This window comes from Lytechinus pictus, chromosome 7, assembly GCF_037042905.1.
Source record: "Lytechinus pictus isolate F3 Inbred chromosome 7, Lp3.0, whole genome shotgun sequence".
Taxonomy (NCBI): Eukaryota; Metazoa; Echinodermata; class Echinoidea; order Temnopleuroida; family Toxopneustidae; genus Lytechinus; species Lytechinus pictus.
Window position 1 is genome coordinate 46,229,084 of NC_087251.1, and position 23,400 is coordinate 46,252,483.

Consider the following 23,400-nt stretch of genomic DNA (forward strand, 5'->3'; position numbering starts at 1 on the left):
CGTTTCACGACCAAGAGAAAAAGAGGAGAAAAAATGAAATGGAAGGATTAAAATGTTATCATTTCAAAATCTATCTACACTGTTAGAAAATTTATCCTTAAAATAAAAGAAGTTCCTGCAGCAGAGTCTCGAGAACACCTGAAATTTCACCAGATTTCGTATTCTTACAGGAAATTGGTATTTGGTGTATGGAACCTTACAAATTTCCTTTAAGAAAACACCCTTTTCCCGGGCCTTTTTAAACAGACCTGTTCTGTTAAATTGCAGAAAAATTCCTGTTTTATGAATAGAAGGAATGATTCTGTTATTGCTTTCGGCAAAATCTTCTTTTTTCTGTAAAATCAGGTGTTTTTTTTAACAGTGTAAAAGCTTAATTTTTGTATCGATATTAAAAGGTTCAACATTTTTGCTCGCTCGCTTCGCTTGCTATCATCTTTTTAGGACGTTTGCCTCATCCGACATTATCGATCTAGCCCCTCAATTTTTGTGTGTGTGTTTATCTCGCCACTGCCGGGTGACATTGTATGTCAATCATCAGTCATTTGTAAGTGAGAATTTTTCTGATATATACATTTATTTTCTCAAGTTCTTGCAGAAGAAATCTTTCTGGCGCAAAAGTGAGAAAAGATTGAAACACCCCACGCAAAAAGCTAGCTTTTCTAAAACCATGACCAGCAAAAACGAAAAAAAAAAAAAAATACATAATCCAGCTGAAGCATATCTCACCGTGCGTCAAGCGTTTTCTTGCCATGGCCCCTTTGGGACCCTTTTCATAAAGACTAAAAACTATGTTAACTTTGTCATCATCTTAACTACCATGGAAACCTTGATTGCGATTGGATCCTGAGCACTGTTACCATGGGCGGAAATCCCAGGGGGGACAGGGGGGACGTGTCCCCCTACTCAAAATAGTAGGGGGGGACACAATATCAAATGTCCCCCTACTATATGTGTGTTTTTTATGATGGTAAGAAATACATCATTCAAAATCGAAATAAAACATGTATTTTAGGACGAGATGACTTTACTTTTGGGATGATAACCTTTTTTTTTTTTTTTTTGGTTTTGTCAAATTTTTTTTCGTCGAAATTACCTTAAATTTGGGGTGATAACCTTTTTTTTTTTTTTTTTTTTTTTGTCTTGTCAAATTATCCAGCCCCTTGTCCCCCCTACCTTTTGGGAGAGATTTCCGCCCCTGACTGTTACCATGGTAGTAGCCAAAATAACAACGTTCTTTTCATCCCCAATGTTTGATGTCAAAGTAATGTTCACGCTGACTGAACACAGTCTCGTCAATTAATTATTGAGATTGGTTATAAAATTCAACGCTTGTACTCGTGATATATGCTTTAAAAAAAAAGAGCGCGGTGCATTGAAAATGAGTTTTAATCCGATCGAGGTTGTCATTTTTTTAAAAGCAATATGCTTATGATGACAATCCTTCTGCATATTGCTAATGTTATAATAATTTGGTAGGATAGATCATATTTGTTTAGAATATATTTTTCAGTCCATGTTTTTATGCCCCCGCAGACGAAGTCCGGAGGGGGCATTAAGCGTTGCCCCCGTCCGTCAGTCCGTCCCCTCACTTGGTTTCCGCGCAATAACTCGAAAAATATTTAGTGGATTTTAAAAATTTTGGGTGTGTAGGTAGATCACACCAAAATACTGGCTAAAATCGAATTCGGAGTCCGCAGGTTAAAGGTCAAAGCTCACAGCTCATTAAATATGAGAGTTGGTTTCCGCATGATAACTTATGAAATATTCAACAGATTTAAAAAAAATGTTGGTGTGTACTAGTAGGTAGATGAGACCAAAATACAGGCTAAGTTTGAATTTGGAGTCCGCTGGTCAAAGGTCACAGCTCATTGTATATGCGAGTTGGTTCAAAAGTCTAAATTCGTTCATTATATATATATATATATATATGCATATTGGTTTCTGCACAATATTAAGTTCAATCATATTGAATCAATTTCTGATCGCGTTAAGCGGGGGCATCTGTGTCCTTTGGACACGTCAAATTTCTAGTTTTTTTTCTATGATTTTATGCCCCAAAAATTCAGTAATATTTTATTATGTTTGTTATGTAATGAAAAATGTGGGCCTATACGAATGATTATGAATGAAGAATAAAGCAAAATCAAATCAATTAAACCGTACTCCGGGCTGAAAAGAATATGATTTGAACAAAGTAAGAAAATTCAAACAACAAAACACTGAAAAGGTGATCAAAATCGGACAAGGAATAAGAAAGTTATGGCAGTTTAAAGATTTATATTATTCCTGTGAAACAGTTCTTGTCATGTCTTCATGAATATTCAATGAGCAAACTGATGATGTCATATCCCCACTTGTTTTTTGTATTTTATTATATAAATTCAAATTGCTTCCTTCAAGAACAAAAAAAAATATTGGAATAACAACCGATTAAGTGATTTAGATATTCATTGCTGCAACTTATTTCATACAAGGGAGACATATCGGGTTACATTCGTAATTCCGAAGGTTCTTTATTCCAAAGGTTCGAAAATTCCGAAGGTCCGAAAACGAAATAAGGCTCGTTAATCCGAAGGTTCGTTAGTCCCAACAATAAAAAAGGTTCATAATCCGAAGGTTCGTTAATCCGAAAACGAAATAAGGTTCTTCAATCCGAGGGTTCGTTAGTCCGAATATGAAATTAGGTTCGTTTTTCCGAAAATGAAATTAATTCATTTCAAGGTGGTCAAAGCATGTATTGCATCAAGAATTGGCGGGTGGATCAAGCATCTTAATTTTGATTTTCTCTGAGCAATTGCTGCCAGTGCGAATGGATTAAGAATGTTGGGGACTGTGTGATAGTCACATGTGAATAGATAATGGGATTTTTTTATTTTAGGGGGAAGGGGTGTCATTTTTAACAGTTTCTGCTTAATACCAGTGTTCAGGTTGGAATAAATTTTCAGCTCGCGCTTCGTGCTCGCATTATTCGATTGGTTAAATATGTATCCTATTAATGAGTCGTCCTTACCAGGTTCCGTTTCTGGTCAGTATATATATTTTTTAAATTCAGCTCGCGCTTCGCGCTCGCGGTAATTGTTTATTTAGATACACATCTTTCATGATTGCTTGGAATGTTTAATTTTCATTTCTTATTGAAATGTCCAAAAGTTTGAGCTTGCGATTAGCGCTAGCAACATCTCGCGAGGATCATGCCATTTTAACAGTATGGCCTACTTAGCCCCATAATTGACCAAAGGCAAACGCGAGTTTTAGAACTTCAGATTTGAAAATTTTTCAAAACCGCGTAAAAAAAGCCTAAATAAATATCTTATAATAATAATCAGAAATTACAAAAGGCTTTGCTCAACTTAAATTACTTCAAAACACACGATGACTTCATGCAGATGATAATCTCATAGTGAAAATATCACCAAAATGCCCATTTTGACATAAAAGTGGGCTTTGCCCCCAAACGAAAATACGTTTCGCCGCCCCATGCCTACCCATCCTCATAGCATTTAAGCAGCAACGGTGTTTTTACCCCTCCACCAATGTTTCCCTCCGGTTTTCCCGGCATCGCTACAGATTTATTTCATTTTTCGGATTAACGAACCTTATTTCTTTTTCGGATTAACGAACCTTCGGAATAACGAACCCTATTTTGTTTTCGGATTACGAACCTTCGGAAAAACGCCACAAACTTGTGGCGTTTTTCCGAAGGTTCGTTAATCCGAAAACATTGAATGTTCTGATTAACGAAAATCGAGGTATATAGGCAATTTACGTGTTTCGGAATTACGAACCTTCGGAATTACGAAATGTAACCTACATACAGTATCATTCATACATGTATGAAAAAATGAAACAATTATGATTTCATATAATAACATAAACGGAAAAGGAAAGTGGGGATGTGACATCATTAGTCCATCTAATGAACATTCATGACGACGTGCATAAAAAAAATAATATTGCTAAACTTTAAGATTCAATAACTTCGCTATTTGTTATCAGATTTTTATGAAAGTTGCAGCATTTCGCTCTCTGAATTTTACTCTACTTATTTTTATATAAATATCTCCATTCGGCGTGCAGAATTTTTTTAAAACAAAATTTGATTGACAGTCTTTTGCAATAAGCTGTGTGATTATTATTATTTTGATCTCTTTCCCACACTGTCCGTAAAGTCGTTAACTGTGCAGTTTTTGTTCATTAATTTATTCTTGTTGGAAATCGAAATGTTATGTGCTCGTAATTAAATTGTGATTTATCTAAAAAAAAACACAAGAGCACACATTATTACCAAAAATGCTTATTGTATTTCCATTAATTCTCAACCCCTCACGCACCGCGCCAGTCTCCAACTCTGATGACCAAACCACAGAAATAGTACCGGATCATAGAGATGTATATTAGTATACCGTACATCTCTATGTACCGGATCGACTCTCGATCTCGCTCTCAATTTTGATTTGCTGCCCTCTTTTGGTAGAATAGTGCAAAATTATAAGCGCGATATTGAAAATCGTAAGTGCAAAGTGTGGATAAAATGTTCCGTATCTGCGTCTACCTTTACGTAAGTACCTGAATTATACATGGTTTACTGCCTTTAACAATTTCTTCGGTTTTGTCATGAAAATATCTTCATGGTACTAGTTATTTTGTTTAAACTTTCATTGTTCGTTTACAGTCTTGTTGAGCCGACCAGTGCAGTCACCACGGCACGGAAGCGAAAGGCACTGCAGCCACCGGGGCCAACGGCTAACTCAACTGCCACGGATATCTTGCCAAGACTTAACGGGACTCTGGCCTCTGCCTGCCCGGGCTGCGCTCGACCGACTTGGGAGTCAAAACGATAGACTTGAGCTGAAACTGAGCGAGGCACAGACAATGCCTGCCAAACGACGACAGAGGGCAAAGGTGCGGGGGAAGGTCACCCGTTCCAAAGGTAGGCTTAAAAACATTTGATTTTGAGTTAAAAATGGGAAATTTTGCTGCATAGCCTATGCCAGCAGCCATTGCCTTGGCTTGCTAAAAATGCTAGATTAGAAATTTAAATAAAGAGTTCGATTCATTCAGATTGAGTCAGAGCTGTGGGGTGTTAGGTCAATTTTACACGATTGTAACACTAAACAATAAACATAAAATGAAGGTGGTCCAGATGTCACTCAACCGACGTTCTCGCTACCACGCGTCACGGTGGCATATGCATATGACAGAGAGTCGATGACATCCATCTCTCACTAACTTATATCCTATTGCTTTTGTTATTTTGTTTGTATTAAACAATATTTCAATTTTTACAGATTAGACATTAATAAGGACCAACTTTAGTGAATCATAAAATGTTAAAAGCAATGGTATAGTGAGTGATTGTATTACCGACCGGCCTTGTATTACCGAACGCACGCATCATACGCATCAGAAAATAAATTCATACGCTCAAAATTTTGCAACATCTTTCCAAAGAGAACTTGAATAGAAATTGATGATAAATGGTCAAAAACACATTTTCAAAGTCTTAATATTCTAACAATAATAAAATATGGTCAAAATAGCTCATAAGTGTTTTTATTGTTTTCTCAACTTTCCCATAGAAAAAACACGTTCGGTAATACGATACCTTTTTCAAGTGACCAAAATATTTCACGTGCAAAAAGGGGTCCGATTAGAAGCTAATATCGTAAAAAGGAAAAACAATTTCGGCAAAATTTTCACATATTTATATTTTGTAGGTAATTGTGTATTTATGTTAAAAGTTTGGTGAATTTTATGAGAATAATGTGTTTGATATGATTGAATTCATGAAAAGTGTTCGGTAATACGATCCACTACCATACATGTAATAATACACAGGAATGAATCTTGTTTCACAGGGCATTGAGGGCAATGAGGAGAAAATTAGAATATTTCATATCAATCTAATAAAAGAAAAACTAGAAAGTTTGGGTGATGTCATCAGTTCCCCTCATTTGCATATCAACCAGGATGTGCAGATCACTGTTTTGTGAAATGAAAGTTTTAAAATGTCATTTTAAATAAAATTTTGATGAAAATTTCAGTGTTATGCTTTTTGGATTTTTCTGTTTTTATTCAAATCAACTTTTTGGTGGGGCGGACATTTCCTTTAAACACCAATAAAAAAGATAAAGCGCAAGTCCCTAAGAAAATATGTGCATTCCATTGGTTGAAAGTCAAGTTGTGTTTGATCTTATGAGTCTCATTTGATTGCAACTAGAATAGTAATTGCAACTCTTTCTACAACGGGCCCCAAATGACTTGTCTTATCTTCTCTTGTAACTTTTGTTGTTATCTTAGGCTTGGCACAACTTGTATTATATCAACTCTGTATTCCGAAAATTTTCAGAGTTCAAAGAATGTTATTGTTAGATCATTGCATATATCTTAAATTTGAATACTACAGGTACATGTAGTAAATCGTTCTCCATCTTTGCTTTGCCTTCACTGCAGTTTCAGATGACCCTGAGCCAAGATACTATAGTATTCAATATAGATCAATGTGTGAAATTTTGAGCTGGCAAGCTCACATAAAAAAAATCAGTTCATCAAATAATAAAAGCATTGAAATATATACTGGTTATGAAAGGGTGTAGGCTTTGCTTAGATCTATACTTATTTCCTTCTTATATCAATTTTAAAGAGAAATTCCAGTAGTTGCAGTAAACACTGATTTCATGAGAAAGTCTGTAAAACCAGGCTTAATTGTCAGTATATCATCGAGGATCTAGATCTGGTACAGTTACATAAACTGAACTTTGTGAAATCTTGAAATCTACGCTGAAAAATGTTCAGACTGAACTTCCCCAACACAGATAAGCGCACGTGGGACAGTGTATAATTATTGCTTTGAGCGTCGGGCCCGACGCTCTACCCAAATCCTGTGCTTATTTGCTGATTTCTCAGCAATTACACAGTTTCTTCCAGAATCCTTTGGCACATGCGTTTTATTTATACAAACAGACACTTTGGTGGTCATTTCATTGGATTCTGTACGAACTCATTTTGATATCGTTACCAAAACTAGCATTTACCTTTAATGTACTTTGTTTGCTTTCTAGACTTGTCATCAGAAGACATGGATTCACAGGATCAACTAAATGAGATTACCAACAGACTGGCAAAAAAGCAACTGGTATGTTAATTTATCAAATAAATATTTTACATGTACTTATTAAGTAAATGTAACATTCTATTTGTATATTTTATTTATCTATTTTATTTTTTTAATGTGGTTTAAAAACAAATACATGATTCCGAGAAATTTTCATATTTGTTTGAATTCATCTAATTATGTTAAATTACTCGAATTTTTCGAGAATACTACTAGGCTACTCAATTATGCACTCCATGAAACCTTTATGTCTGCAATTTTTCCATAACTTTCTACACGATATTCAAATTTTTGCAATTTATTTCTTAAAACACTATTCTTTATACCAACAAATTCAACTTCAAGTAAAACTCTATAATAGTAAGTTTATACGCATTGGTTTATCATGTCTCCAAAGTTTACTAGAATATTAATTGGTTATTGGACATTTCTTTCAAAAAATATTTGTTTACTTTCACTGTTGTTGCGGTTATGATTTACATCAAATATTTCACTGTTTATGTTTATATATTATATTTTTACTTTGTAAATCCTTCTCAATTCAGCCACTGGCTGCGATGAAATGATCATAAAACCTTCAATTAAAAAAAACAAAACTAAACCAGTTTACCATAATTACTACATGATCGTTTTCATTCATAAAGTATCCCGAAGATTATGAAATTAGGAGTGAAACAATAATGTCAAAGGTAAACTCACAAAAGAGCCAAATGATAGTGAGTAACAATCTTACTTTCAGATAAATACAACAGTAAGAAAGATTTTGATTTTCTTGAGTCTTCGATTCATTCATGTTGAGCCAGTAGGCCCAGTATGTGACTATTTTTATGTTACAAGTGTCTGACGGAAAAAAATGAAATATTTTGCCCCAAGGTCAAACGGTTGCTAAGTTATGGCCTCCCTTAGCAACCAATGTCTGGTCAAACAATAAAGTTTAAATAAAATTAGCTATTTTTGATTGACTGCTGGAGCCAAGTTTGATGACGCAGTGTTCTAATTTTCTGTAAATTGGAAGAACTTTATAGTCTTAACACACACAATATAACAGTAAGAAAGATTTTGATTTTCTTGAGTCTTCGATTCATTCATGTTGAGCCAGTAGGCCCAGTATGTGACTATTTTTATGTTACGGTATGTCATTTTTCCAATAGAAATCTAGTACAGACACAGAGGTTGAGCACCAGGAACAAAAGGAGAACCATGGTAAAAGATTGGTAAGGAACTCAAATTGATTGTATTCTTTGGTGGAAATTATCTACTTAGTGCATTTGAGGAATATTAGATTTTATATGACACCTAGATATATCCTTGTCATTTGATTGGTTGTTTGATATCACTCATTCAGCCCATTTTACAATGACATCATCAACCGTGCAATTTTGGATCCATTCATCATGTAATTTTGGATCAATACGATTTTGTCCATTGCACGCACGCACCGAGACAGCATAGCAGGCACCACAAAACCACTCGTATTTGAAGCGCACATGTTGTATGTACGCGATAATCAGCAGACCGAGCTTGCACTTCGTGACCATATTTTGCATCAAAATTCATAAATTTATTATGAAAAGAATTCATTTTTAGGTGTCATATTAGGGTCAATCCACGTCAAATCAACCAATTTTTAGACAATTTGTCACCCGACCCCCTTCGATTTTCTTTAAACTCGCACCAAATGTTCCCCCAAGTGTCTGACGGAAAAAAATGAAATATTTTGCCCCAAGGTCAAACGGTTGCTAAGTTATGGCCTCCCTTAGCAACCAATGTCTGGTCAAACAATAAAGTTTAAATAAAATTAGCTATTTTTGATTGACTGCTGGAGCCAAGTTTGATGACGCAGTGTTCTAATTTTCTGTAAATTGGAAGAACTTTATAGTCTTAACACACACAATATAATTAGACGTGGATCTGACCAGCCGTTATTGCGCACAAGGTCGCCGAACATGGTGTTAAGCGTCCAAGTCAATGTTTTTGGGTGCATGTTTGGAGGCTCATAACTTCCAAATTCAATAAGCTTAGAACCCAATATTATGCATATTTGAAGACTATGACTTGCTCAACAGACCTACAAAAAATTGGCCCTACCATGCGTGTCAATTTCTTGTAGGGCGCCCTCAAAGTTGGATTTTTTCTAAAAGTTGCCAAGTTCAAGGTCACAAATCACCCCTCGTCCCATCCAAGTGCGACCCCAATTTCTGTATACTGATAGACATTTACCTATATTTTCATGGGATACTTAACATTTTTTGTGACCGAAATGTTTAATAGCTGGTTTACGCATTCGAAAATGGTCGTAAACACCCCAAAATCGATGTAAAACGACACGTACAAGTTTTCAGCACATTTCAAATTAGGATAAATCCAAAATGAAAAGGGAGAAATCACTGGTATTGTCTGTAATGGTAGTCTGTAATGAGTACTAAAAGGATATGCATCACAAATAGTTTGTCTTATTTGCAATGCCCTTGAAAAACACAGCTGAAAATCATCAAAAACAATAAATCGGGTCAATTTTCCGTAATGATAGGGCGTTAAAATGTGTTTACACCCACTTTCACTTGTTGGTCATTTCAATACTAATGGTGACTTTAAGCTGATAATTGCAAATCATGTTCCTTTCTGGTTCTATTTTAAGCTCCAAATAATATATAAAGTCATATCTTTATCTTTTGACCTTGACATTGATCTAAAAATAGCTATAAATGCCCTAACATTAGCATATTCACAACACGTGAGCTTTACAACACATTTCAAAATTGATTTTCTCACAGACTGAATGCTTGATCATATGGATATTTGCAGTATTGGTAGTCCATAATGAGTACTTTGAAGATATAGTATAAATTAATTGTTCTTACATGACAATGACCTTGAAAATACAGGTGAAATCCACACAAAAATTCAATAATCCGCCGATATCCCATTATTATAGGTTGTTTACACCCACTTTCACTTGTGTGTCATTTCAATACTAATGGTGACTTTAAGCTGATAATTGCAAATCATGTTCCTTTCTGGTTCTATTTTAGGCTCCAAATAATACATAAAGTCATATCTTTATCTTTTGACCTTGACATTGATCTAAAAATAGCTATAAATGCCCTAACATTAGCATATTCACAACACGTGAGCTTTACAACACATTTCAAAATTGATTTTCTCACAGACTGAATGCCTGATCGAATGGATATTTGCAGTATTGGTAGTCCATAATGAGTACTTTGAAGATATAGTATTAATTAATTGTTCTTACATGACAATGACCTTGAAAATACAGCTGAAATCCACACAAAAATTCAATAATCCGCCGATATCCCATTATTATAGGTTGTTTACACCCACTTTCACTTGTGTGTCATTTCAATACTAATGGTGACTTTAAGCTGATAATTGCAAATCGTGTTCCTTTCTGGTTCTATTTTAGGCTCCAAATAATACATAAAGTCATATCTTTATCTTTTGACCTTGACATTGATCTAAAAATAGCTGTAAATGCCTTAAAAATTGGCATATTCACAACACCCGTGAGTTTTACAACACATTTCAAAATTGATTTTCTCACAGACTGAATGCCTGATCATATGGATATGTGCAGTATTGGTAGTCCATAATGAGTACTTTCAAGATATAGTATTAATTAATTGTTCTTACATGACAATGACCTTGAAAATACAGCTGAAATTTATACAAAAAATCAATAATCTACCAATATCCCATTATAGGTTGTTTACACCCACTTTCACTTTTGTCTCATTTCAATACTAATTGTGACTTTTAGCTGATAATTGCAAATCATGCTCCTTTCTTGTTCAATTTTAAGCTACAAATAATACATAAAGTAATATATGTATATTTTGACATTGACATTGATCTAAAAATAGCTGTAAATGCCTTAAAATGTGAATATGCCCATTTTAAGGCATTTACAGCTATTTTTAGATCAATGTCAAGGTCAGAAGATAAAGATATGACTTTATGTATTATTTGGAGCCTAAAATAGAACCAGAGAGGAACACGATTTGCAATTATCAGCTTAAAGTCACCATTAGTATTGAAATGACACACAAGTGAAAGTGGGTGTAAACAACCTATAATAATGGGATATCGGCGGATTATTGAATTTTTGTGTGGATTTCACCTGTATTTTCAAGGTCATTGTCATGTAAGAACAATTAATTAATACTATATCTTCCAAGTACTCATTATGGACTACCAATACTGCAAATATCCATATGATCAGGCATTTAGTCTGTGAGAAAATCAATTTTGAAATGTGTTGTAAAGCTCACATGTTGTGAATATGCTAATGTTAGGGCATTTATAGCTATTTTTAGATCAATGTCAAGGTCAAAAGATAAAGATATGACTTTATATATTATTTGGAGCTTAAAATAGAACCAGAAAGGAACATGATTTGCAATTATCAGCTTAAAGTCACCATTAGTATTGAAATGACCAACAAGTGAAAGTGGGTGTAAACACATTTTAACGCCCTATCATTACGGAAAATTGACCCGATTTATTGTTTTTGATGATTTTCAGCTGTGTTTTTCAAGGGCATTGCAAATAAGACAAACTATTTGTGATGCATATCCTTTTAGTACTCATTACAGACTACCATTACAGACAATACCAGTGATTGCTCCCTTTTCATTTTGGATTTATCCTAATTTGAAATGTGCTGAAAACTTGTATGTGTCGTTTTACATCGATTTTGGGGTGTTTACGACCATTTTCGAATGCGTAAACCAGCTATTAAACATTTCGGTCACAAAAAATGTTAAGTATCCCATGAAAATATAGGTAAATGTCTATCAGTATACAGAAATTGGGGTCGCACTTGGATGGGACGAGGGGTGCTTTGTGACCTTGAACTTGGCAACTTTTAGAAAAAATCAAACTTTGAGGGCGCCCTACAAGAAATTGACACGCATGGTAGGGCCAATTTTTTGTAGGTCTGTTGAGCAAGTCATAGTCTTCAAATATGCATAATATTGGGTTCTAAGCTAATTGAATTTAGAAGTTATGTGCCTCCAAACATGCACCCAAAAACATTGACTTGGACGCTTAACACCATGTTCGGTGACCTTGTGCGCAATAATGGCTGGTCAGATCCATGTCAAATTATATTGTGTGTGTTAAGACTAAAAAGTTCTTCCAATTTACAGAAAATTAGAACACTGCGTCATCAAACTTGGCTCCAGCAGTCAATCAAAAATAGCTAATTTTATTTAAACTTTATTGTTTGGCCAGACATTGGTTGCTAAGGGAGGCCGTAACTTAGCAACCGTTTGACCTTGGGGCAAAATATTCTAGAATTTTCCGTCAGACACTTGGGGGCACATTTGGTGCGAGTTTAAAGAAAATCGGAGGGGGTCGGGTGACAAGCATCGGTTGATTTGATATGGATTGACCCATAAACCAAATAATGAATGTTCTCTCCATTCATGCAATGGACAGTATAATTCATTTGGTAAAAGATGAAATGGATCATTTCATCTTTCACCTCATGAAGTATTCTGTCCTTTGCTATCATGAATATTCATTATTTGTATATCAGTAAATGTTGGGAATTTTTTTATGTATACTATACAGTCTTTGAGTATTCTGAAATCTTTTATTGAATAATATCTGGTAAAATGAAAAGATAGACAAAAATGAGAACTAAAATCTAAAACTAGGAGTATATTGGTAAATAGTCATTAAAGGACAAGTCCACCCCAACAAAAACTTGATTTTAATCAAAAGAGAAAAATTCAACAAGCAAAACACTGAAAATTTCATCGAAATCGGATGTAAAATAAGAAAGTTATGACATTTTAAAGTTTTGCTTCATTTCACAAAACAGTTATATGCACATCTCGGTCAGTATGCAAATGAGGAAACAGATGACATCACTCACTATTTCTTTTGTATTTTATTATATGAAATATGAAATATTTTGATTTTCTCGTCATTGTCATGTGAAATGAAGTTTCATTCCTCCCTGAACACGTGGAATTCCATTATTTTAAAATTTTGTGCTTCAGGCAAGGAGGTCCTAATCATCAAATTCATAAAAATTGAAATATTGTATAATTCAAACAATAAAAAACAAAAGAAATAGTGAGTGAGTGACATCATCGACTCAATCATTTGGATGTAACTGGCTCGTTCATATAACTATTTTGTTAAAAATAAGCGAAACTTTGAAATGTCATAACTTTCTTATTTTACATCCGATTTTGATGAAATTTTCAGCATTGTGCTTGTTGAATTTTTCTCTTTTTATTCAAATCAACATTTTTCTGAGGTGGACTTGACCTTTAATGATAAATAAATTGGCTTTAGAAGTTGCATAGTAAAGTTATCACTTCAAGAATCCAATGTAAACAAGAATTAAAAAGCTAATGAGGCAAAAGATGTGTGTAGTATGAACACACAGCATATGATATAAACTTGTTTGCAATACAATTGAATTTTCAGTAGGGCATTATTAGTTATTGTTTTGATCATGAAGATTGTCGACACGGCCTGTAGCGTGGATACAGATAATGAACTACAACAAGCACAACTTTCTTTTCATATATTTACTATATGACACTCTTCATTCTCAATTTGAATGTCTTATAGCAGGGTGATGGCTATGACGCTGACTTTGAGACCAGCGAGTTCAGCACTGCATCGGCAGGAAGCGATATGGATTATCAAACCCAACCCAGCAAGCCTACTGATTCCTTCAGAAGTGTTCTCTCACCTAGCCAAGGGTCATCGGGAAAGCGAAAGGGAAACAAACAAGGTAACAGAATTTCAAGAGATCTTAAGTCAGCCTTCCGTAAGTCCAATAAGCATTTAACTTCAGAGCAGAATATGCAAAATTTGTGATAACAACATTTTCTAAGTTGAATTTCATCTAAGTCAAACAGATTTCCTTAGTCCCGAGAGATTTGACATAGGCAGAGTCAGATTTAGGAATACCTCTTAATAGGATCATATCCCTCTTCCACAGAATTTGTTATTCGATACCAGGTTTTGGCCGTGTTATCTGGTACATCCCAGATCCCACCATTTACTCATTCCTAACCACTTTTCAGCTTCTTTTTCAATCTCATTTCATGTAGAATAATTTTGAAGTATGTTTTTATATTGATATAATTGAAAATCAGAAGATTCTCCAATATGAAAAATGGACAGATATGTGATATCAAGTTTGACAAACTTACCTGTCATTGGGACCACCATTTAATAATTTTAGAAATTCTGTCATGTTTTGATTTCTTTTCTCAGGGAATCTGCAGAAACAAGTGGTAATGCGACAGAGTCAACAAATGGGGCAGAATCGCAGCAAGTCAAGCAATTCCTCCAGAAATCAGCAAACACAAAGCAGAAGACAGAGCAAGAGGAAGACTCGAAGCACAGACTCCTCCAAAGGCCCTTCGGAATACAGCTCCATGGCTTCCTCCTCCCTGCTTAAGTCACCTGAGATGATGTTCTCCCTCCCCAACGGGTCGGACAGTTCCACCCCTCTGTCGGGGGGACCGGACTCCAAGGCCGAAATGAACGATTCTTGCTTTGGGTTCGAAGGACTGTTGTCCCCGCCCCAGCAGCAGCCGTTGCCATTCTCTCCAGTCCTCCCTGAGTCCCCAACCTACATGGTAGACAGTCTTGCCACGTCTCCTACTCTAAACCGCAAGGAGGAGGTCGAGGAAGATGAGGTGGACGTCCAGGATGCGCCCCTTTCCCCATCACCATCGGACAACCTTGTCCTGAGATTGTCTCCCTCGCCAGAACGGGCCATACCAGAATCCTCATCCATGTACTCCTCTATGGATTCCAAGTCACATGCATCATCGAGGGGAGGTCAGAAGAGGAAGGTCGATGTCAAGCTTACAAGTCTCATCCACAAAGAAGATGAAAAGGTCCCTCCAAAGAAAACAGTGAAAAGGAGAAAAACGCAAAAGAAGGTAATTGAGATTTACTTTGAATTAGACTTGCATAAGGCGAATATTTTCCCAGTCAAACCAGTTTTTTAGACCAGTTGCCCATTTAAAAAAACTTGTTACAATAACAATTATGCTATAGCTGTTTACAGCTGCTAAAATCATTCAAAGTGATTGGCTGATAGTGAACTTGTTTACTCTAAATTATGCATTTGTGTAACAGGACCCAGACTGTGCAAAACATGGTATACATGTGATCCCTAAGGATTTGACTTTGGCAATCTTGATTGTTTTCAAGTCGGCCATTATGTTGTTATTTCTTGCCCCCCTTTTTTTTTGGGGGGGGGGGGGGGGTCGGAGGGGGACATCTAAAAAATAAATAGGTAATTAACATTTTTCGTTCCTGGACCTGATTTTTCCCATTTAAAGACTCAAGCCAGTGCCATAGCTGCTGGTGGGATTAGTCTGCTGTGCACACCTAGTCTGCTGGCACAGACCCTGATTGAAACTTTGATCAACAAGTTGGTCTCCACGCACAGACTAACACATACAATACTGTTTCCTGAGTGAGAGGGCCTTCAGTATACAAGGCATTAGTAGGATGCACGTTGCCACATTCAGACCCTCAAACTCAACTAGTGCAAACCCTTCTCTTGAGGAAAGTGGTCTGAATATGCATTCTAAGGCCCCTGCCAATGACTTGTGTACAGAAGGTCCTTTTGTTCAACAGAAAGATGTATTCGTGCTACATTGTAGTCTTTTGTGAAGACCCATGTGGATCTAAGTTTCAATAAGGGTCTGTGCATGCAGACTACATGTAGGGGCAATGTAATTATCTAATGGTAAATGGAGGGCAGGTTCTTACATGTACATGTAAAGACATTAAAGAAAAATGAAAAATAGTGTCATGCAAAGTTTTTTTTTTTAATGATGAAGTGATAAGAAGCTTCATTTTTTGCATTATGCTCCGTAATGTTACTGGATACATACATGTACATAATATATATATATATACTGTATACAGTATAATGTACTTATGTACAGTTTGATGAATATTTTATACCCTTGGCAATTTAGAGAATGAAGACTAATTAAATACAAATGGAAAGTATAATATTTTAGGTTATCAATTTATGATTTTGTATTTAAAAACACAATTGATCACTTTTTGTGAAAAAAATGAAAATTCCCAAAATTCCCGGCAGCTGAAAATTCCCGAAACTTTCCATGGAAATTTTCCAAAATTTCCGGAAAGTTTCCAGCTCTTTGCAACCCTACTTCTGTTATCATCTCTTCCTATTTCAGTACACCTTGCATTAACATGTAAGCCTTTTTAGGCATGCCCCACGGCCATTGTATTGAGGAACACAAATTGTATTTCTTAAAACTGTCTTGATTATTAGTTGTTAATAGTTTGTTGTATCTATCATCTCATTGATGAGCTTCTTTCTGCTGCTAAATAATGATGTACATGATATTATTTTTTTTTGTTTTTTGGATTGTTTATCGGCCTATTTGGCTTGTGGAATGGTGTTGAATTGAATTAAATCTTGTTTTCCTTTTTATTTTTTTGTTCTCATTGCAGAAAGAAGAGGATGCCTGGACCATGAAGATGAGCACAGAGTTTGATGATATTGATATGTTTGAGCTAACAGTGGAATGAACATGTATTGGATACTACCATAAGTCTTGGGTACAAGGACATAGTCTGCATGCACAGACTCAAAGTTAACACTTTAACAAGCTATACCATGTCTGGAGTGAAGACTAGACTCCAAACTGTCTGTGTCTGATAAGAAGCAGTTTCAGTGCATTAGTGAATCTAGTCCAACTACTTCAGAGTCGGCATCATTCACTATGCGTAAACCAAAGGTCTGTGCCTGCAGACTAGCTAGGACACGTGTCAGGTGATTATAGGAACATTCTTTTCTGCACACATTTCAATTTTGTAATGTCTTGGAAGAAGCCCTCCCACTTTATACACCATGGTCAAAAGATGTAAAAGTCGAACAGTGGGAACGAGGTTGCCTGCTGTTTACTGTTAACAAAGGTCTGTGCCTGCAGACTAGCTAGGACACGTGTCAGGTGATTATGGGAACATTCCTTTCTGCACACATTTCAAATTTGCAATGTCTTGGAAGAAGCCCTCCCACTACACCATGGTCATAAGATGTAAAAGTCGAACAGTGTGAACGAGGTTGCCTGCTGTTAACTGTTAACAAAGGTCTGTGCCTGCAGACTAGCTACATGTAGGACACGTGTCAGGTGATTATGGGAACATTCCTTTCTGCACACATTTCAATTTTGCAATGTCTTGGAAGAAGCCCTCCCACCTACACCATGGTCAAAAGATGTAAAAGTCGAACAGTGGGAACGAGGTTGCCTGCTGTTAACTGTTAACAAAGGTCTGTGCCTGCAGACTAGCTAGGACACGTGTCAGGTGATTATGGGAACATTCCTTTCTGCACACATTTCAATTTTGCAATGTCTTGGAAGAAGCCCTCCCACCATGGTCAAAAGATGTAAAGGTCGAAGGATGGGAACGAGGTTGCCTGCTGTTAACTGTGTGCATGCATGTACTTTATATTCTGTGATATGGATCAGTGAATGTTTCTCATGTTCTGCTTCCTAAAATATATAAAGTAGATTATAGTCTAGAATGCAGTTTTCTTTTTCATTTTTGTAAATACTTAATGTCATGTACAGTCTAACAAGTATATGATTTGATAAGAGAAGAGTATAAATCCAACAAGCATAACACAGAGAATATCAGATGTTTTTATACTTTTCACTTCATTTTACAAGATCAATTATATTATATATGTGATGTATGCAAATGAGAGAGCAGAAGACATTGTACACTTACTATTCCATACCTATTTCATTACGTGAATTATGAAATAGTTTGATTTTTTTTATTCATTTCAATTTGTTTTTTATGAAGAATGTGGAAATAGCGATAGAGAAGCACTTGATTGAATCAAAAGAAATTCCAACTGGTTATTCCAAGAGGAGTCAAACCATGCTTTACATAAAAGGAAGAAAAAATTGTAATCTTTGGTTTTATTTGGATAAATAAAATAGAGACAAAACAGAGTTCATTTTCATTTTCAGTGCTATAATTATTAAATTCTGCTTTATTTGATCAACCATTCAACTTCCTGTTGAGGGCTTTACACATATTTTGTATAATAAACCAATTCATTGTAGTTTGTCTTAATAGGCCAGTCTTGTCTTGTCAGTGATCTCTACTGAAGATCAGTGAAGAAGAAAAAAGGAAACAGTTCCTGCATATTGTTTATGTATTAATGAAGGATTATGATGTTTTTTGGTTTTTTTAACAAATCACTATCATGCTATGAAATGGGTCACAGTATTTTTTTTCCATGTGACACTGTATGTGTCATTCTAGTTACTTGATTGAGCTTAGAATGTGTTTATAATCATCAGCGGAGTGAGATTGTGTTGTACATAGACTTGAACAATCATTAATCAAAGGTTTGTGATTGAATGATTAAAGATAAATGAATGTGGTTGAAGTAAACACTGATTCCATGGGAAAGTCAGTAAATCCATGGCTAGATGTGACTATATCATCAGATTTAGATATGGTATAGTTACATAAGTTGAACTCTGTGAAATGATGAAATCTAATCTGAAAATGTACCACAAAGATAAGCATATGTGGGACAGTTTATTATTATTGATAATTTTTCAGCAATTACAGAATTTCTTTGACACATATTTTTCTATTTTTACATACAGATACTTGTGAAGTCATTTTATTGGATTCTGTATGATCTAGTTTTGACTTGCATATATCTTTTTGACAGGCTATCAGGACCATTACAGTCATATAAGAGGTTATAGAATGAAAAAAAAGTATACAAATGTATAAAGAAATGTAGTTCTTTTAAGATTGGTTGACTTGCTTTGATTTTCATTTGTGTTTTTGTCTCGCCTGCATAGCAGAGCGAGACTATAGGCGCCGCTTTTCCGACGGCGGCGGCGGCGTCAACATCAAATCTTAACCTAAGGTTAAGTTTTTGAAATGACATCATAACTTAGAAAGTATATGGACCTAGTTCATGAAACTTGGACATAAGGTTAATCAAGTATTACTGAACATCCTGCCTGAGTTCCAGGTCACATGACCAAGGTCAAAGGTCATTTAGGGTCAATGAACTTAGACCATGTTGGGAAAATTATTTTCAAAATCTTAACCGAAGGTTAAGTTTTTGAAATGACATCATAACTTAGAAAGTATATGGACCTAGTTCATGAAACTTGGGCATAAGGTTAATCAAGTATTAGTGAACATCCTGCTCGAGTTTCAGGTCACGTGACCAAGGTCAAATGTCATTTAGGGTCAATGAACTTTGGTCAAGTTGGGGGTATTTGTTGAATTACTATCATAACTTTGAAAATATATGGATCTAGTCCATGAAACTTGGACATGAGGTTAATCAAGTATTAGTGAACATCCTGCTTGAGTTTCAGGTCACATGACCAAGGTCAAAGGTCATTTAGGGTCAATGAACTTTGGCCAAGTTGGGGGTATTTGTTGAATTACCATCATAACTTTGAAAATTTATGGATCTAGTTTATGAAACTTGGACATTAGGTTAATCAAGTACCACTGAATATCCTGTGCGAGTTTCAGGTCACATGACCATGGTCAATGGTCATTTAAGGTCAATGAACTTTGACCGTGTTGGGGGTATTTGTTAAATTACCATCCTAACTCTGAAAGTTTATGGATCTAGTTAATAAAACTTGGACATAAGAGTAATCAAGTATCACTGAACATCCTGTACGAGTTTCAGGTCACATGACCATGGTCAAAGGTCATTCAAGGTCAATGAACTTTGGCCGTGTTGGGGGTATTTGTTGAATTACCATCCTAACTCTGAAAGTTTATGGATCTAGTTCATAAAACTTGGGATATAAGAGTAATCAAGCATCACTGAACATCTCCTGTGAGTTTCAGGTCACAAAACCAAGTCAAAGGTCAGTTAAGGTCAATAAACGTAGGCCATGTTGGGGTAATTGTTGAAGTGCCATCATAACTTTGAAAGTTTATGGATAGAGTGAATGAAATGTGGACATGGGTGTAGTTGACAGTCTTAAGTCTCCGTTCAAATGTCATTTATGGTCAATGAACGTGGTATTATGTCATTATATGAATGATGTTTTTGTGAATGATTATTTTATAGTAGTTTTCAAAGTTAGCACTGCTGCTATATTAAATTGCGTAATGCAGGCGAGACTGCCAGAGGCGTTCCACTTGTTATGACATATGTTCTTAAATCAATGAACTTCATTTACTGGTGATGTTTTATGTGTACATGCCCACCGTTCTTTTTTTTATAGTATTGGAGGCTTATTTAAATTGAAATTGACTTAATTTGTAATGTTACGATGATGTAACTCCGGTTTGCTATCAAAGCTAAATGATATACATGTTATATATATTTTGCCTAGTGATGCTTGTAGGTGGATTTGAATACATTTTTACTTGGTCTGGGAAGTGAGCAAGGAGAGTGGGGGGGCTGACCATGCAAAAAATCACAATCGTATGGTCATTTTTACGTTTTTGTACATGGTTTTGGAAAAAAGTGGGGGGGGCTGAAGCCCCCCCCCCCCCCCAGCCCCCCCGCTTCCGCGGCCCCTGCATGTAGCCTCACCAAACTCATATCTTGTGGTCATGATAAGATAATAGAAATCTGAGTCGGGTTTGAAAAGTCAATGAAATTATAATAAACAACACTTTTCATTTTAAAGGTAGATTTATCAAGTTCATACCCATGGTATCCAGTGAAGAATTGGGTAAAGTCATGATAATCATTATAAAATAGGGCTCAAAGGTTGCAAATCTTCATCTTAGAATTTAAAAGGGCATGCCGTCTCTAGTATGCTCTTTAAGGCCAAAAGGTAAAGGTCACTATTTTTTGGCGCAAAATTCAGTTCTGTACATTCACTGAGGTGGATACAAGTGCTATAGAAGTGACCACAATGATTATTATCATTTATTCTTATTATCACTTTCTCAGTCTTGTGCCTTTTAAGTATATGTTACAGTAGAGCATTGTATTTAGAAAGACAAGATAATGAATTTGTCTAGTCATAGAATCACTACCACATTGTTAGATTAGGCATTGTCAATCTTAATGATAAGATGAGCTACCAGTACCAGGGCCCCGTCTTTCAAAGAGTTGATTGATCCGATCAATCACAACTATGGAAAGCTAGCAACGTCAACATCTAAAATGCATGTTTGTTCAAATTATTTTCTTACTGTAATGTATATTCACTATTGTTTACTTGAAAATTCACTGTGCTTCTCTTTGTTTTTAGGACATTATGCAAATTTCCTGTTAAAAAAATTATGACATTGATGGATTTCCATAGAGTTACGATTGATTTGATCAATGGTAACTCTTGATAAGATGGTGCCCAGATGTAAATTGCATATTCATGTATGTTTAAGTTCAGGGGTTATAGTTAATGCGTTTCACAAGAGTTAAATGTGACTAAAATGCTGACACATACTAAACATTTTGTATGCAATTTTAATTTTTAATACCCAGTTGTGCGTGCATCTTGATTTGACCAAAGTCGTGATGCATTTTATACCCTTTCAACTTGGAATTTGAGTGTGACTCTAAGTCATAATCAACCCTTTGTGAAACTCCCCCTGTATGTCTACATAAAGATTATGTGATTAATAGAATCTGCATTCAAACAAGGGCAAAAGAGATGTATTTTGAATATTTTGAGTATTGTTTAGATATGTGATAAAAAGAAATTACAGAAGAATGGAAAAAGAAGGAAATGATCATGCTTGATTAAAAAAGAAATTAACTTTTATATCCTTTTTTTAAGGTATCAAATAACGAAAATCACTTTTGTAATTTTTTGATGTATCATATATATGAACAAATATTATTTTGAGAATGAAGGAATGCCTTGTCTTGTGATAACATATAAAAAGAATATTACGCTTCTTGTTTTGTACATTCAAACAGTCAACTACTGAGGGACACCATAATAATATTGTAAATACAGCTAAAATATGACCTACCATATTTTGTAAATAAATGAGCACATAAAAATAACATATATATTCATCAGTTCTCCCATTGTCTTATTCACGGTCTTTTTCTCTCTGCGTCTTATGCCAGTCTAAGCATATAGCCAATTGAAAATATTAATCAGGATTAGCTATTATCTATTCAAATTTTTGTGGCTGTTTTGATTTAGATCAAGTTATATTTTGGTTGGTCTTGACCTTTAAATTCCAAGTCAAATCAACATGTAATGTCAAGTCGACTGGATAAACAAGATATATATACTCTGGAATTGAAACAAAAAATCATAAGAACGATAAAAGTTACATCCAAATGATTTTTATTTCAAAAGAACCAGAGCATTTTTCATGGAATGTGTTACACGAATAGGAAGTTGATGATGTCATTAACTTACTTTTATGAAGTTCTCAAATATGTAATTTGTGTGTTTGAGCTTGCCACCTTCAAAAACAACACTGCAAGGATTGCTGAGAAATAGGCAAGTGGTAGTATTGCATGAGTCTTTGGGAATGTTGCATTGCATTGCATTTGATTAGCCAAATTTATAATGTATGATTTATAAGTGTAAATTGGAATGAGAACAAATCCTTTATAATAAATGTCTGAAAGGGGATTTCCCGAACAATTGGAATATGAATTGGAATTTAATTAGTGATTAGACGATGGGGTAGAGATGGGGTTCTCGTGAGTGAAACCTGTTTACTTTACACTAACACATCTTCAATACCATTTTTATACGCCCGTCTCGACGGGACGTAGTATATGGTATCACACTCGGTGTCCGTCCGTCTGTCTGTCCGTCCGTTAACTTTTCCTAGTAAACGCGATAACTTCAGTTTAACTTAACCTAGGCTCATATAATTTGGTGTGTATGATACTAGCATGGATCCCAGGAAGCCTATTGATTTTGAGGTCAAAAGGTCACAGTGACGTATTTTCATCTTACCCTGCTGCAGTCCTTGTAAACGCGATAACTTCAGTTTAACTTAACATAGGCTCATATAATTTGGTGTGTATGATACTAGCATGGATCCCAGGATATCTGTTGATTTTGAGGTCAAAAGGTCAAAGGTCAAGGTCACAGTTACATGTTTGCATCTTACCCTTCTGAAGTCTTTGTAAACGCGATAACTTCAGTAACTTAACCTAGTCTCATATAATTTGGTGTGTTTGATACTAGCATGGATCCAAGGAAGTCTATTGATTTTGAGGTCAAAATGTCAAAGGTCAAGGTCACAGTGACATGTTTTCACCTTACCCTACTGCAGTCCTT

General features: G+C 35.4%; 1 protein-coding gene across 2 annotated transcripts; it reads left to right on the plus strand.

The window, feature by feature from the left end:
• Positions 1-4,462: 4,462 nt before the first annotated feature.
• Positions 4,463-22,158, plus strand: LOC129264321 (cylicin-1-like). 2 transcript variants are annotated; one of them, XM_064102908.1, is made up of 7 exons: positions 4,463-4,558; positions 4,673-4,930; positions 7,062-7,135; positions 8,266-8,328; positions 13,730-13,895; positions 14,384-15,060; positions 16,622-22,158. In XM_064102908.1, exons 2-7 carry the CDS (start codon positions 4,873-4,875, stop codon positions 16,697-16,699), a joined length of 1,116 nt encoding a protein of 371 aa, XP_063958978.1. In that variant the 5' UTR covers positions 4,463-4,558; positions 4,673-4,872; the 3' UTR covers positions 16,700-22,158. The 2 variants fall into 2 exon arrangements, with proteins under 2 accessions (XP_063958978.1, XP_063958979.1); XM_064102909.1 differs by having other exon boundaries at positions 4,469-4,509.
• The last annotated feature ends 1,242 nt before the right edge of the window (positions 22,159-23,400 follow it).